The sequence below is a fragment of the Platichthys flesus genome, chromosome 7 (assembly GCF_949316205.1).
Source record: "Platichthys flesus chromosome 7, fPlaFle2.1, whole genome shotgun sequence".
In the NCBI taxonomy this organism is placed as follows: domain Eukaryota; kingdom Metazoa; phylum Chordata; class Actinopteri; order Pleuronectiformes; family Pleuronectidae; genus Platichthys; species Platichthys flesus.
In genome coordinates this window covers 4,924,019-4,936,717 of record NC_084951.1, presented here as the reverse complement: position 1 = coordinate 4,936,717, position 12,699 = coordinate 4,924,019, and the positions used below count along the sequence as shown (strand labels likewise).

The following is a 12,699-nucleotide window of genomic DNA, read 5'->3' as shown; positions in this document are numbered from 1 at the left end:
TATATAATAAGATGTACTTACTTCATGTACTTATAACTTAGTTACTTATAACTTAGTTATTTTGTGAGTTTATAATGTACATAGATGCTAAAAAGTTGGCTAGCATCATCACTTTAATGCTACTTCTTTAAGTCATTCGAATCCCATTCATGATATTATCAAGCTCCAAATAGACCAGATCGTCCAGTGTTGCAGATAAACCGATTGTCCCGTCGTGCACGGGCCACTGGGACACTTGCTGGGTTAACTGAGGTTCAGGCTATTTTGAGCTGGTCATTGTTTCCGGGTGAGATCACTGTAAGGCCAGTAAAAACATGAATTGTTCAGGCTTGCTGTTGTAAGGTCATCTACAGAATCCCAGCAACACAATATCAGCATTACATAATCAATAGAATACCTTTCACACTGGATGTTGTAATTCCATGAACAGATTCACTATTATTTGTAGTAAAAGTGGAGATTGAAATTTGTTTTCCTCTGCATCAAGGAGAAGTGATGCTTTACAAACAGACAGAGAATTGGCAACATGTTCAGTCAAAGTGACTAAATGTCCTCTGTGTATTCTTAAAAAATCTGATAAATCAAGATGACAGTTTTAAATGAAAGATTAGATTAAGTGGTTCTGGTTTGTAGTGCTTAGATAACTGAATATAAATCAACTTTATCAATTGAAAGTGGGGTCACTCTTGGCAAGTCGATCCATTAGCATTGCATAACAACACCCACCTTTTCCTCAGCGTCTGACATTAGACAGGCAGGCAGGTATGCATGACATATTACTGAACTATAAATTCCGACTTGGCGACATGCAGCTACATGTGAAACAAGAGGAAACATACAAAAAGAGTAATCTACAAACGTCACATGCTGGACATGATGGCTGCACGTCAAGTGGACTGAGAAGCCTTTAGGCAGGCTGGAAGTTTCTGTTACACTGCGAAGTGGTGGCCTGACTAAACATGATATGTGTCCATAAACCAGGGAGAAAACTCTGACAGGAATTCATTAAAGAAAAAAAGAAAACCAATTCTGAAATGAAATAATGTAGATTTAAAATTTAAGGAAAGAATCTCCTATATTAACTGAGTCAAAGGTGACTACTATCATGGGGACAAACTACATAATTTGTGTGTGTCAATATGCAGCTTCATATTCAGTAGAGCTGTCTTTTGCATGTTTGTATTTCTCACCATCTGTCCTTGCTTCTCCCATTCCCTTAATCATTTTCACAGTTTCATGTTGAACACACTGACCTGCCACTTGCTCTGAACTCAGATAATATAATTTGTAACACTTGTCTCATGCAACGTGGCTGGTCTCAGACTGCCAGTGACCAGTCAGTTAATTGCAGCTTTGTCCCGTCTGTTTTTCTGTCGAACAGTAATCTTATTCACAGTGAACAATGTCTGGGTTTTAGCCCTTTTCTAAAGAGCACCTGCCTACACATCTTATATTCATTTTCCTACACTCTCTATTTCCAATTTTAGATTTAGCTTCGTTATACTGGAGTCAGGCCTTTGAAAATAAAAGAAATGAGCTGTGGTGATGATAACATTTTGATTTATGACCCCCCCCCAAGTCCAAACAATGTGTTATACAGATGTTTAACAATGGATCTCAAGGCTCATAGCAACTGTTGTTTATGATAAAATCACCCAATATTTCTTTATGAGCAAACAAACATTAGAAATTTCCAGAATTTGTTGAAGATACTTTGTGTTGCACTTTGTATACTGTTGAGCCCTGGACGCCAGACAGAGGCGTGTTAGGTTTATGATCTCCCAAAGTGCTGCATGTTTGTCAATACTACAGCCCTTCGCTTGTCATTAGCTGTGTGAAGTTTGAGGGTCTGTAATGGGGACGAGCACTGAAGCACCTGTAGTCTGAGTCAGCCATAAAAAGAGTTCCCATGGGAAAATGTGTCAGGGTCTTCTCGTGGCAGATTTAGAAATTGGGCTTTTTTTACAAGAGGATTTGATCTGCTGCCTGTTGCGTTAGAATGAAAAAAATTCAAATGGCTGTGAACTTTTAAAGAAAAGCACAATGTCTGTCAATATTATATTGTTTTCATGATTTGCTGATTATTTGTCTTGATTCATTGTTTGGTTTATCAAGTATCAAAATATAGTGAAAATGCTGAATGTTACCATATTCAGATTTGCTATTGTGTGGGACCAGCAGTCCAAATGTATACATTTATTAGGTTTGCTCTCATGAAAGAGAAATAACCCTTAAATCGTCACACCCGACAAGCAGGATCAAGTAGATCTTTCTTTTTTATTTAGGCTTAACCAATAACATCAGGGATTACTCGCAATTGTTGCAGGAGATACCAGTATTTCACACAGCAGACAAAGTAACATGGCAATAAAGGTTAGAGTTTGACTGATATATCGGTTTGCCGAAGATATGAGCCTTTCACAGACATGTTTGCTGACGTCGGCAGATACAAAATGTTTCACAGAGTAAACAATGCAGAACAAATATTAATTCAAGTGTATTTTCTCGATTCAGGTTCTGTATATTTGGTTGTCTTTGTTTCGACTTTTATCTAAAGTTATTCATAATAAGATGTATGGTTAAACTGTAAAATATCGAGCATCAATTACATTTCTTTGTCACAAGGGTTTGATTACGACATCTCAAGAATCAATAGAACAAGATTTTTTTTACAATTTATATCGACTGATATAGCTCTATCAGAAAGGAAACTCCCTAATATCAGTATCGGGATCAGCCCCCAAAAATCCATAACGGTTCATGGTCTATAAATATATACCTTCACAAGCATATTAATAAATTAATCCCTTTGTTTTTCATGATTTCAGGCTCCACCTGTCTCATGTCATCATCATCATCATCATCATCTCTCTGGCTAATGCTGTGTTTCCTGCTCAGTGTTCTTCTGCTGCTGTCCCCAGGGGTCCATGGCCAAGGTAAAGGGAATTCTGTGATTGATTCAAATTATCGTGAATTTGTAAGAATAACTGAAAGAAACGGCTACTACTAATACTTTCTGTGTTGTGTAGCAAATTTCAAATGTACAAATCCTATAACCATGTTCACTCACCATCCATTCGGAACACAAACTGATACTGGTTGATTCCTCCCTTTGCGATAACAACCGTCTGTTCCTCATGTCATCGATTCCACAACATGTCTGAGATTCACATCGTATCGTTTCTGCAGATTTGTCGGTTGCACTCTCATCTCTTGATCTACCACATTCAAAGGTTGTACCGGTTTCAGATCAGTAACTAGCCTGGATGTCAAACGAAACTTAGCCCGCCCACAAGATTTTGGGGTCGGGAAGTTCGGTCTGGAGTCGCTCGGTTAGGGAGAAATTATGCCCGGTTCGAAAGTGACCGGACCAATCAGATTGTCAGGGCGGGCTTCATATGATGATGGACAGATGATCAACAGTAACGTTATCAACCACGTCATCAAAGTGCGCTTGGGTTGAATTCGTTTTCAACAAACATGCCTGCCGCTGGAGAGCTGAGATGTGTAGATGCTGCCATTGAGTTTGTTTTAGAAGACATCGACAGCGCATTCATTTTGAAGAAGAACAGAGAACGCGGAGGCGATGCCAATGCGCTGCGCCGCACTCATGCCTATCGCACCGGCGCTTGGCTGTTCACACCGGAAGCTGAAGCGACGCTGAACCACCGGGCAGCGCTAATAATATCACCCGTTGATCCAGTAGTATTCAAGCATATACTTACTTGTTGCTCCAACATTAAGCAACAGCGTCCCAACAGCTGTCTTTTTTATTGTTGTCTTTATACAACATGTTCCAAGGATCATACAACTCACTGTACTTCTCCACTTCAATTATTAATTTAATGTCATCCATGTTGAAGAACTTCCCCGCTGTTTGCTCCGTTAAATGTCGGGTGTCGAGGGTAAATTACGTATTCTCCACTCAAGCCTATGTGGAGAATACGTAGCCCCCCCCCCCCCTCTCTCTTTTTATCTTTATCACTGCTTGTGTGGCTGTAGTGGATGGGCAGAGGGGGACATTTAATAATGTCATCGGTGTGAACCCGGCGTTAGTAAATAACTCACAATGAGTCGCTTAACATACGTCTCATACTACGTTGCTCTGATTGGTTGTAGGTCTATCCAATTGAGACAAGAGGCATTTTTTTTTCTGGTTCGGTTGAAATACGCCCCATAATCACAGCCCAATGGAGCGGTCTCAGACTCACATTCTGACAAGAATTGTGAGTATGACAACGTTAGGCTAATCAGTAACCAGCTTCTGGAACAATCTCCACTGATACAGAGATTTTATGACTTGGCAATGTTATAACATTTAAATACACTGAAAATGCAAGTCTTACTAATTAATAATACAAATATGATTCAGTCTGCCTATAATTTTGATTAACTTAAACAATTTATCATCTTGTGATTAGAGGAAGAGTACATCACAGTGCAGGGATTTTCAATCATTAGATAGTTTTATTTCATTTAAAAATTTTAAATAAAACAATCAAGAATCAAAGGGCTTAATCTTTCAGTTCTGAATTAATAAATAGCAGTCACAATTACCCAAATCTCTTACACCACAAATCAGGAAGTAGAACACAGCTACTGTGCTTGTCTTCATGCTTGATATGTCTGCCTGTCTGGAAAAGCTGTTTTTGTTAGACCTTTGACCCCAGTCTCTCTAAATCCCCATTATACCCTATCTGATCCTCTGCCAGGCACCCAGGGAAATGAGGATCTTCCAGAAGACCCTGGCCCACACACCGACACACAAACACACACACACACATTCACACACACACATACATACATGCATCTTCTCTATACATGCAATTCAAAAAAAGATCTGTTGAGCGCATAGGGTCATACATCCACAGAAGCCATGAAGACAAAGTTCTATGATTCATGTTCATGTCTACACTCTTTTGTCTTCTTTGCTTCCGTTTTCCCTTCCCCCCTCATCTTCCTCTCCATCTATCTTCCCCGCCACATTGTACATACAAAACCCTGACACAGTTGAAGTCTGTGACGTTCCTCTGACATGACCTACGACCTTCCAGTCCCCAACCGGCACCCTGTTCCCGATTCTATACCAGCCAAGAGGACAGGGCATGCTTTGATGGATGAATAGGCAGCTGGAGAGAGGGATGGAGGATGAGAGGATAGACAAATGAAAGACACTGCTTGTTAGAAAACCCCTGCTGGAAATTATGCAGATGAAGTTGAAACAAGAAGTGGATTTGATTTCGGCAGAAGGAAATGAGAGGGCCTGTTTCTTTGATCTGTGAAGATTCTGCAGCTGTTATGCTCTTCCTTTTCTCTTGACCCGAATCCTTGACTCTAGGCAACTTGCACACACTTTTTTTTTTGCTCCTCTTTTTTGTGAATGTCAAGGTCGTCTGAAACTGACGGTCCTGTCTGAGGACAGACTGCAGATGAAATGGAAGGAGGCTGATGGACCCGTGCAGGGCTACAAGGTCCGAGTGAAACCCATCTCAGGTGAGACTGGCCCTGTTGAATAGTTATAAACAATCCTCTGTGGAATGCTTATACAAATAAATTTACTGGATGACATAAAGTATGTTGAGCTCATTAATGCTCATACACACATAATCGATATGCCAACATATGTTTCAAGAAAAAATTACATACATGTTCATAACAGAAGGCAAGTAACATCTGTGCAGTATTTGGAAATATAGTTTCACTTATGATTTAATGAGTTTCCCTGCTCCAGACACCAAAGCTCATTTATGATGTTCTCTCTTCCATATACTGCTGCCTTACCACTCACGTGTTCTAAAGGGGTATTGTATTTTTTGTATGATACACAAGGACATATCATACAGAGAAAGAAATGATTGAGTTCAGCTCACACAGTTTCTCAAATGTGCATTAGAAAGAGGGCGTGGTCAATTCGTAATAACTGTTAAATATAAAAAGGAAATTAAGAAAAAACGGCATAAAAATAATGTATTGGGTGTGATGGGTACGGTGTGAGTAAGAGATTTAGAATTGGGCCAACCCTGTTCGGATCTTTTACTGTAAAGCTTTCAGATATGCCTTAACTCCAGAGATCTTCCTGAGTTTCTCTTGAGGAGCTGTATGTGTGAACGTAAATGTCTGAGTTAGATCCTCCGAGAGTTTCTGCAGAGTTTCTCCGGCAAGCCCCCAGGATGTCCAAAGGAAGAGATGTGAGAGCACAGTAGGAGATCTTCCGCAGGATTCACCAGTAGCGAGTGGATGTGTTGATGACGTTTCTAATACGTGATAGACGCAAAAATGAAAAAGACACAAAGAATACAAAAATCTCAGGATGATAAAGCTGAGCAAGAAGACACAGAGAAAGAGAGAGCTCTTGGTAATCAGAGAAAACATTGGTTTCGACGTGCTGTTAATAAATACAGTGGAAACCGGATGTTGTGATGAGCCGTGGGGGCAGTGGCCTGGAGATGTTAATCATTCTGGCTTGGGGGTAGAAACTGTGTGGGATCTCTGATGGTGTTCCGGGCTCGACTGAGGACCCTCTGCTGATAGGCGGGTGATGAGAGGGTCGTTCCAGTTATGTACTGGGCTGATTTGACCACTCTCTGCAGGCGTTTGCGGTCTGTTTGTGTGCTGTTGCCATACCATAATGCTGCTGGTCAGAATGGACTCAATGGGGAAATGGTAGAGGTTGCAGAGGAGACTGATGGCAACTTGACTTTTCTGAGCGTCCTCAGGAAGTACAGCCTCCTCCTCCTGCTTCTCCTCTTGTTCACACCAATCCCTCTACGTTCTTCCTTTACACAGTTTTGTTTCCGTCACAGTCTTATCTGCCATTCCACACTTTTCAGCTAAGCCCAGACAGGTCTTAAACCTTGACTGGGGTGGGTGGGGGGGGCTCTCAGTGGAAGATTTCAGTCCCACACAAGACTTCCCGGTCTTTGAAGTAAAGGGTCTGGGAGGAGGTGGGAGGGGGGCAGCATGAGGGTGAGATTAAAGGGCAATGTAAGGCAGTACAGTTGTAGGAAATGCATTAGAAAAGAATTGCAGAAGGTTTCAACTCAGATCTGTGATTTAGAGGACAGAGGAGGAAGTGGTGTATCTTTTGTCTAGAGCAGAGGAATATTTAGAAAAGTAGAAAGAGATGAAGGAGGGATTACACAGCAAGCCACGGAAAATATTTAGCTTCAGGGCAAATTTACAACAAAGACTTGTATTCAATAATCTAGGACAAATAATAGGACAAATTGTTAATAATTTAATAATCTGTGTGGCTTCGTTCGAAGTAGGGCAAACTTTATTAACATCTTATCACAATAATTATTTTTCATATCAGTTGATATCGATGTAAATCACATTATAAATCAAATCATTAATTCTGTTGGGTGGTATCCCCTTCTCTTCTTGGGAACATGCTTTCGACACAATTTGCAGTGCTTGCTACTCTGCTTCTTGTCTGACTTTAAATAGCCAAAATATCTCAGTACTACTGAATGGCTCTGACCCTTCTTTTCAACCATGTCACCCTCTTTTAAGCCTTGGGCTGTGTCCATTGAGATGTCTTCTTCGGTAATGGAGTCTCTCGAGTATTAGTTACATTTCCCCGTAGTTATATTGTCTTTTATCTTGCTCTCACTCCTAACGTACCGGTGTGCACGGCTGCAGTAGCCCAAACATTTGCACGTGTGCCACTGCCGGCTGCGCACCTTGCTGTAACACTATTCCAGCCACATGATTGGTTCGACGCAGTGCTATTCTCATTATCATTGGCTGTTCGTGTTGTCTGTCAAAACATGGATGGAATGACTTCTATCAACATTGTATCAGCCATTAATTATCTTTTATCACCCTGCCCTCTTAAAAAGCTATAAAGCTAACAGAAAACAAGGAATATTTTATACGTGCATTTTAATGAATCAGGAATTGTGCATGGATTTTTGACGTGTAATTGGACCCTCTGGGCCCCTTTATGGCCCCTGATTTAGATAAATCCTAGATGTGCCACTGTGGTTAACTGACAGGGATAATCTCTCCACTGCAAAAGACTGGACAAATTCTGATGATTAATTTGATTCATTTATGTTTGCTGTGGATGTGTTAGTAACAGGATCATATGAATCAGCATATTGGAGGGAGATGTCTGATCTTGTGCTGCTGTCTTCAACTTAATATGGTCATAATTGTGGAGAGGGTTTTAAGAGAGTGAACCTTTAGAAAATGTGATGTGTAATTGCTGACAAAGCAGAAGAAAGTATGAAGGAGTGTACAAAAAAAGTATACAAAGAAGCTCAGCTCCACCCTTAAGCTAACATAAAGGCTCTCTCCTGCAAATGATTGATTTTCTTTTTACAGCAAAACAAAAACGATTTTTCGGTAGTGCCAGGAACCACAATCCGTGGCCCTCTGTTCGTAACTGTGTGCGTGTAGATGAATGGTACCGAACAAAAGCTTTTTTAATTTGGTCCATTAGATTGCTACGGAAAACTATTGCATTCACTTGAGAAAAATAAATCGAATCAGTTATTCTGAGTTAACAATATAATTAAGTTGTTGATTCAGAAAAGCAGAGCAGATTCTTTAAACAAGAAAATATCTCAATTGATTCAGCAAAACAACTGTTTAAGTGAGTAGCACTAGGGTTGTTATTGCATATCAGCCGAACCCATAAGTAATCCTCAAAAAGTGCTGTATGCTTACCAGTAGGGTGTCAACAGAGGTAAGACACAAGTATCTCTAAATGTCTCAAAACCAAAATACAACCAGATTAAACTGAACACACAGGACAAGAGGTTGTACCATTATTTTGCACACTCACATTTATCAACATGTGGCTCAGGTTGGAAAATACTGGAATTCCTCTTCAAAATGTAAAACAAGGCAATAATCCCCCAAATGATTGTCTTCTCTTTCAGAGGTCCCACAGCCAGAGCTGATGTTGACCACCACACGGGGCCGAGCTACCGTGGCAGGACTGGACTCCAGCCAGGAATACGCCCTCCAAATCCTGGTGCTCAATGGGACGACAGAGAAACTTCTTGCAAAGAGACGATTCACTAGTAAGTAATACAGTGAGGTGGGTGGGAGAGCACAGAGGGAGGTAGATGAACGCAAAGGGAACACATGATTTGAGCTTATTGGGATCCAGGACTTTGGGCTCAAACATGATTTACGGAAATTAACAATTAAGGTAAAATCATCACAATTTGGCTGGAATGTAAATGCAGTCTTACGATATGAATAACAGCCTGTGATAGCTGACTGAGGTACAGTATGTCAGACAAGGATGGTGAATGTAGTTCTTATCTTTGATGTTGAACTATTCACTGTGGGTTTGTGTTTGTGTGTGGAATAACAAGGAGAAATAATATAGGTTGTTAATGGTATGTGCATGAGACCACATATAGTCCATCTCGTATCATAGTGTATGATTTTTTTATAATTTTTTTATTTCGGATTCAGTGGAATTTCACAAAACACGCCACAGTGTTTTTTCAGGGTTGAAAGAGGAGCATAAAATCCACAGGCCCGATGAGATGTACAACAATGACTAGTGATACAAAGAAATACCATCAGCCCTGCTTCACTCAGTGACTTTGGCAAGACCGCAAAGTCATATAGGAGGGGATGGTGCATTTTTCACATTCTTACGCACACACACACACACACACACACACACACACACACAAACTGAAGCTGGATTACAGGCCTAAAGTGGGTTGTGTTTGAATTTACTGTGCTTCGATGAGCATATTCCCAGGTTGTAAATCTACCCACCATTTGTTCCTCTTTGGATCACAAAGGAAACCTTCCCCTCAAAATGACACCCTCTGTAATGGCTTTTGCACTGAGCTGAAGGACGAGCAGCTTGCAGAGAGTTTGTCTTTAGCTTACAGGTTACTTCTGAGGGGGGAAAGGAAGGATGCTAATTTGCACCTTTCCTTGGAGAATTCGTCTCTGCTTGGCAATCAGCGTCGAATGATTCTCACCTATTGTTCCTCAGGTTATTTCAGACACTTGCTGGATCCATCTTTGTCATTTTCCACTGCAGTGACCGTTTATCTCATCACAGCACTCTCTATATAGATTTTCCCTCATTTCCCTTTTCACTCTTGACATTTTATTTTGAGACTGTTAGACAGGTAGCCCTTCCCCAGCTCATTAGATTGTATAATATGTGGAGCTAACCCGTGGTTGCTTGCGAACCGTGCCGGTGATAGTAGGTTACTGTGTCGAGACGAACATGTGCAGGCATGCCAGAGAAACATGTCGACTCGGAAATTTGTAACAGGGGACTGTCTAGCTGGAGTCTGGGAATTCCTTTCCGATGTGGCTTTGACTTTTCAAAGTCGCTTTAAGCCCCTCTGGGCCCAGTACTTATGAGCCATGCCAGTGATAGTAGGTCATTGCGATAAGATAGTTCGTACTTCCCAAGAAATTTCCCCCTCACTTTGCTGCTGTTGAACTTGTCTCTTCACTCCAGGCGAGGATTAGCCAACAAGACCTGTTAAGGCAGTGAACAATTGTAACATATGAAACATCCTTACCTCCAGCCTTTTCTTTTTTCTCCCTCTCTCTAATGTTCAACTTTTCTAATACTTTTTTCCGATACCTGTGCTTAACCGATACTTTTAAAACGATACCGGTGCCTATACGGTGCCTGAACCGGAAAAAAAAATACGCTTGACGACATTTAAGAAAGGCTTTTTTTATTGCGAAATATATGAACTGTTTAAAGTAGATTATAAATATGAATAAATACAAAACACTTTTTAACCTAAAACTAGGAATAATATATGAACTGTTAACACATTTTTATACTATACTTAAATAAATAAAAATAAATACAAAACACAAACACTCTGACTCGTGACTGACTTCGGTGCCTTAGCCAATTGAAGACTGAGGGTCGCTTTTCCATAACTCGGAGACCCCTGTGTCTCCGCGGCTGGGGCTGTTGCAGGCAGGCTTCGGCCTGCCTTCGCCCCCCCAAAATGCAGACACTTTTGAGAAACCTTTCTCATGTGGTCCTCGTTCCTTCCGCACCCAGCCTTTCCAAGCCAACCCGAGCCAGTCACGGCGCAACGCCAACGAGGGAAAAATCTTTAATCTCAGAGAGAAGATAAAAATAATGGATAGGTGCCTGGTTAAAGTTTTGCTGATAGCTTGTAAGAAGATATGACAAGAAGAAGGGGTAAATTGGACCCTCCCAGAGATATTAAGTGGAAAGTCACGAAAAATTGACTCATAGGACTACAAAAAAACAAGAAATAGACATAACTCAGAAGCAACAATAGCCACAAAGACCATGGAGAAGACAGAATTACTTGATAAACTCTGAGAGAGAGATTAGATGTACTGAAGGAGGTGTAACAGTTCTTTTGTTTGTTTGTTTGTTTATATGGCTGTAGAAATGTTGAATACTTGGTTATTATGCTGAGTCTCCTTCCTCATCATCAGACAGAGTTAATTATGTGAAATGGAGAAACTTAAATGACAGAAAGTTACATTATACCAAGCAGAGGCCACTGCCATAAGGTTTCTACCAATAGGGACGATGTCAAGTTACTTTGTGACTGATACCAGCACATAGGTGGTTGTTAGGTTACGTATTAATCCCATTGTGTGCTGTGTGTATTGACCTATGGTACAGACACTGAAATGACATGTTTCCAGGCATGTTTTTTAAGCCACGTCACTGGAATGGCTGTAGGGAGGGGGATCTGAGGGGGAATAGAGGATGAATCAGACTTTTCCTCTTTTGCCACACAGAGGTTTACATTTTTTACTGAAAAGTAATATGGGTATAATAACCTGGTAACTATTTAATTTAGTATTTTTTTATTATATTATTGTCATGATATTACTTAATCATGAATACTCATATGTAGATACACTTTCTGTCTTCCAGTGGAGGGCCTGCATGAGGAGGAGATGATTCGCAGTGGGAGCCGAGAGCATCGGAAGAAGCTGTTGCCAGGTGGGTCTGGGTCAGGAGACCTGGATGATGCAACGGAGGCTGTGCTGGGAATGCCGACAATTCTTTATCCCAACCTCATCACCACTGCTCCTGCTACTACGACAGGTAGTGTGATGAGTAGATAATAAGGCCCCACCCACACACACATCTTAGTAATATAACAGTATGAAAACTTGAAATTGGACACCTCAGCTGTCAAATCATTCATTGTTGCTTGTGTTAAACTATAGCTGGGCACCAAAAATTTGATCAAGATAAAAATGTTCCTCTAGTAGATATTGTCATGATAAATTTCACATTATTATTTTTTTTAAGTTTAAAGGCAGATTTTTATCCCAGGTTGTGGTTTTAAACTCTGTACTATTGTTATATTGCTACTGATGAAAATTCTATTTTATATCAATACAGACACTTTTGTGTCTGTATTGATATTCTATCCTGGTATTAATAACAATTTCATTACATAATGCAAAATCATAAAGTGATTTCCAGGGAAACTGCATTTTCCCCCAGTTACTCATAAAACCAATCTTTACTTTGTACAAAAAATACATGAGCAGCAATAATGAAGAAAATCTGTATTATATGATCGAGTAAGTCCAATGGTCAGACAAGGCGAGTCTATAGAAATGTATGTTAAGGTATAAGACAGTGGCAACTATATGAATAATAACTTATAGTCTTTTTCAAATCTAAGTTGCCAGTTCAGTTTAATTTATCCCTCGATGTAAACCTGGAAAGGC

The 12,699-nt window shown here is 40.3% G+C and overlaps 1 protein-coding gene across 2 annotated transcripts in view; it reads left to right on the top strand.

Moving 5' to 3' along the window:
• Positions 1 to 12,699, top strand: part of LOC133957308 (collagen alpha-1(XX) chain) — a 37,185-nt gene that overhangs the window by 714 nt on the left and 23,772 nt on the right. For both annotated transcript variants that reach the window (XM_062392817.1, XM_062392816.1), the window contains exons 2-5: positions 2,829 to 2,936; positions 5,389 to 5,493; positions 8,892 to 9,035; positions 11,888 to 12,061. In XM_062392817.1, coding sequence (XP_062248801.1) covers positions 2,843 to 2,936; positions 5,389 to 5,493; positions 8,892 to 9,035; positions 11,888 to 12,061 — 517 coding nt within the window. In that variant the 5' untranslated portion in view covers positions 2,829 to 2,842. The remainder of the gene's footprint in view (positions 1 to 2,828; positions 2,937 to 5,388; positions 5,494 to 8,891; positions 9,036 to 11,887; positions 12,062 to 12,699) is intronic.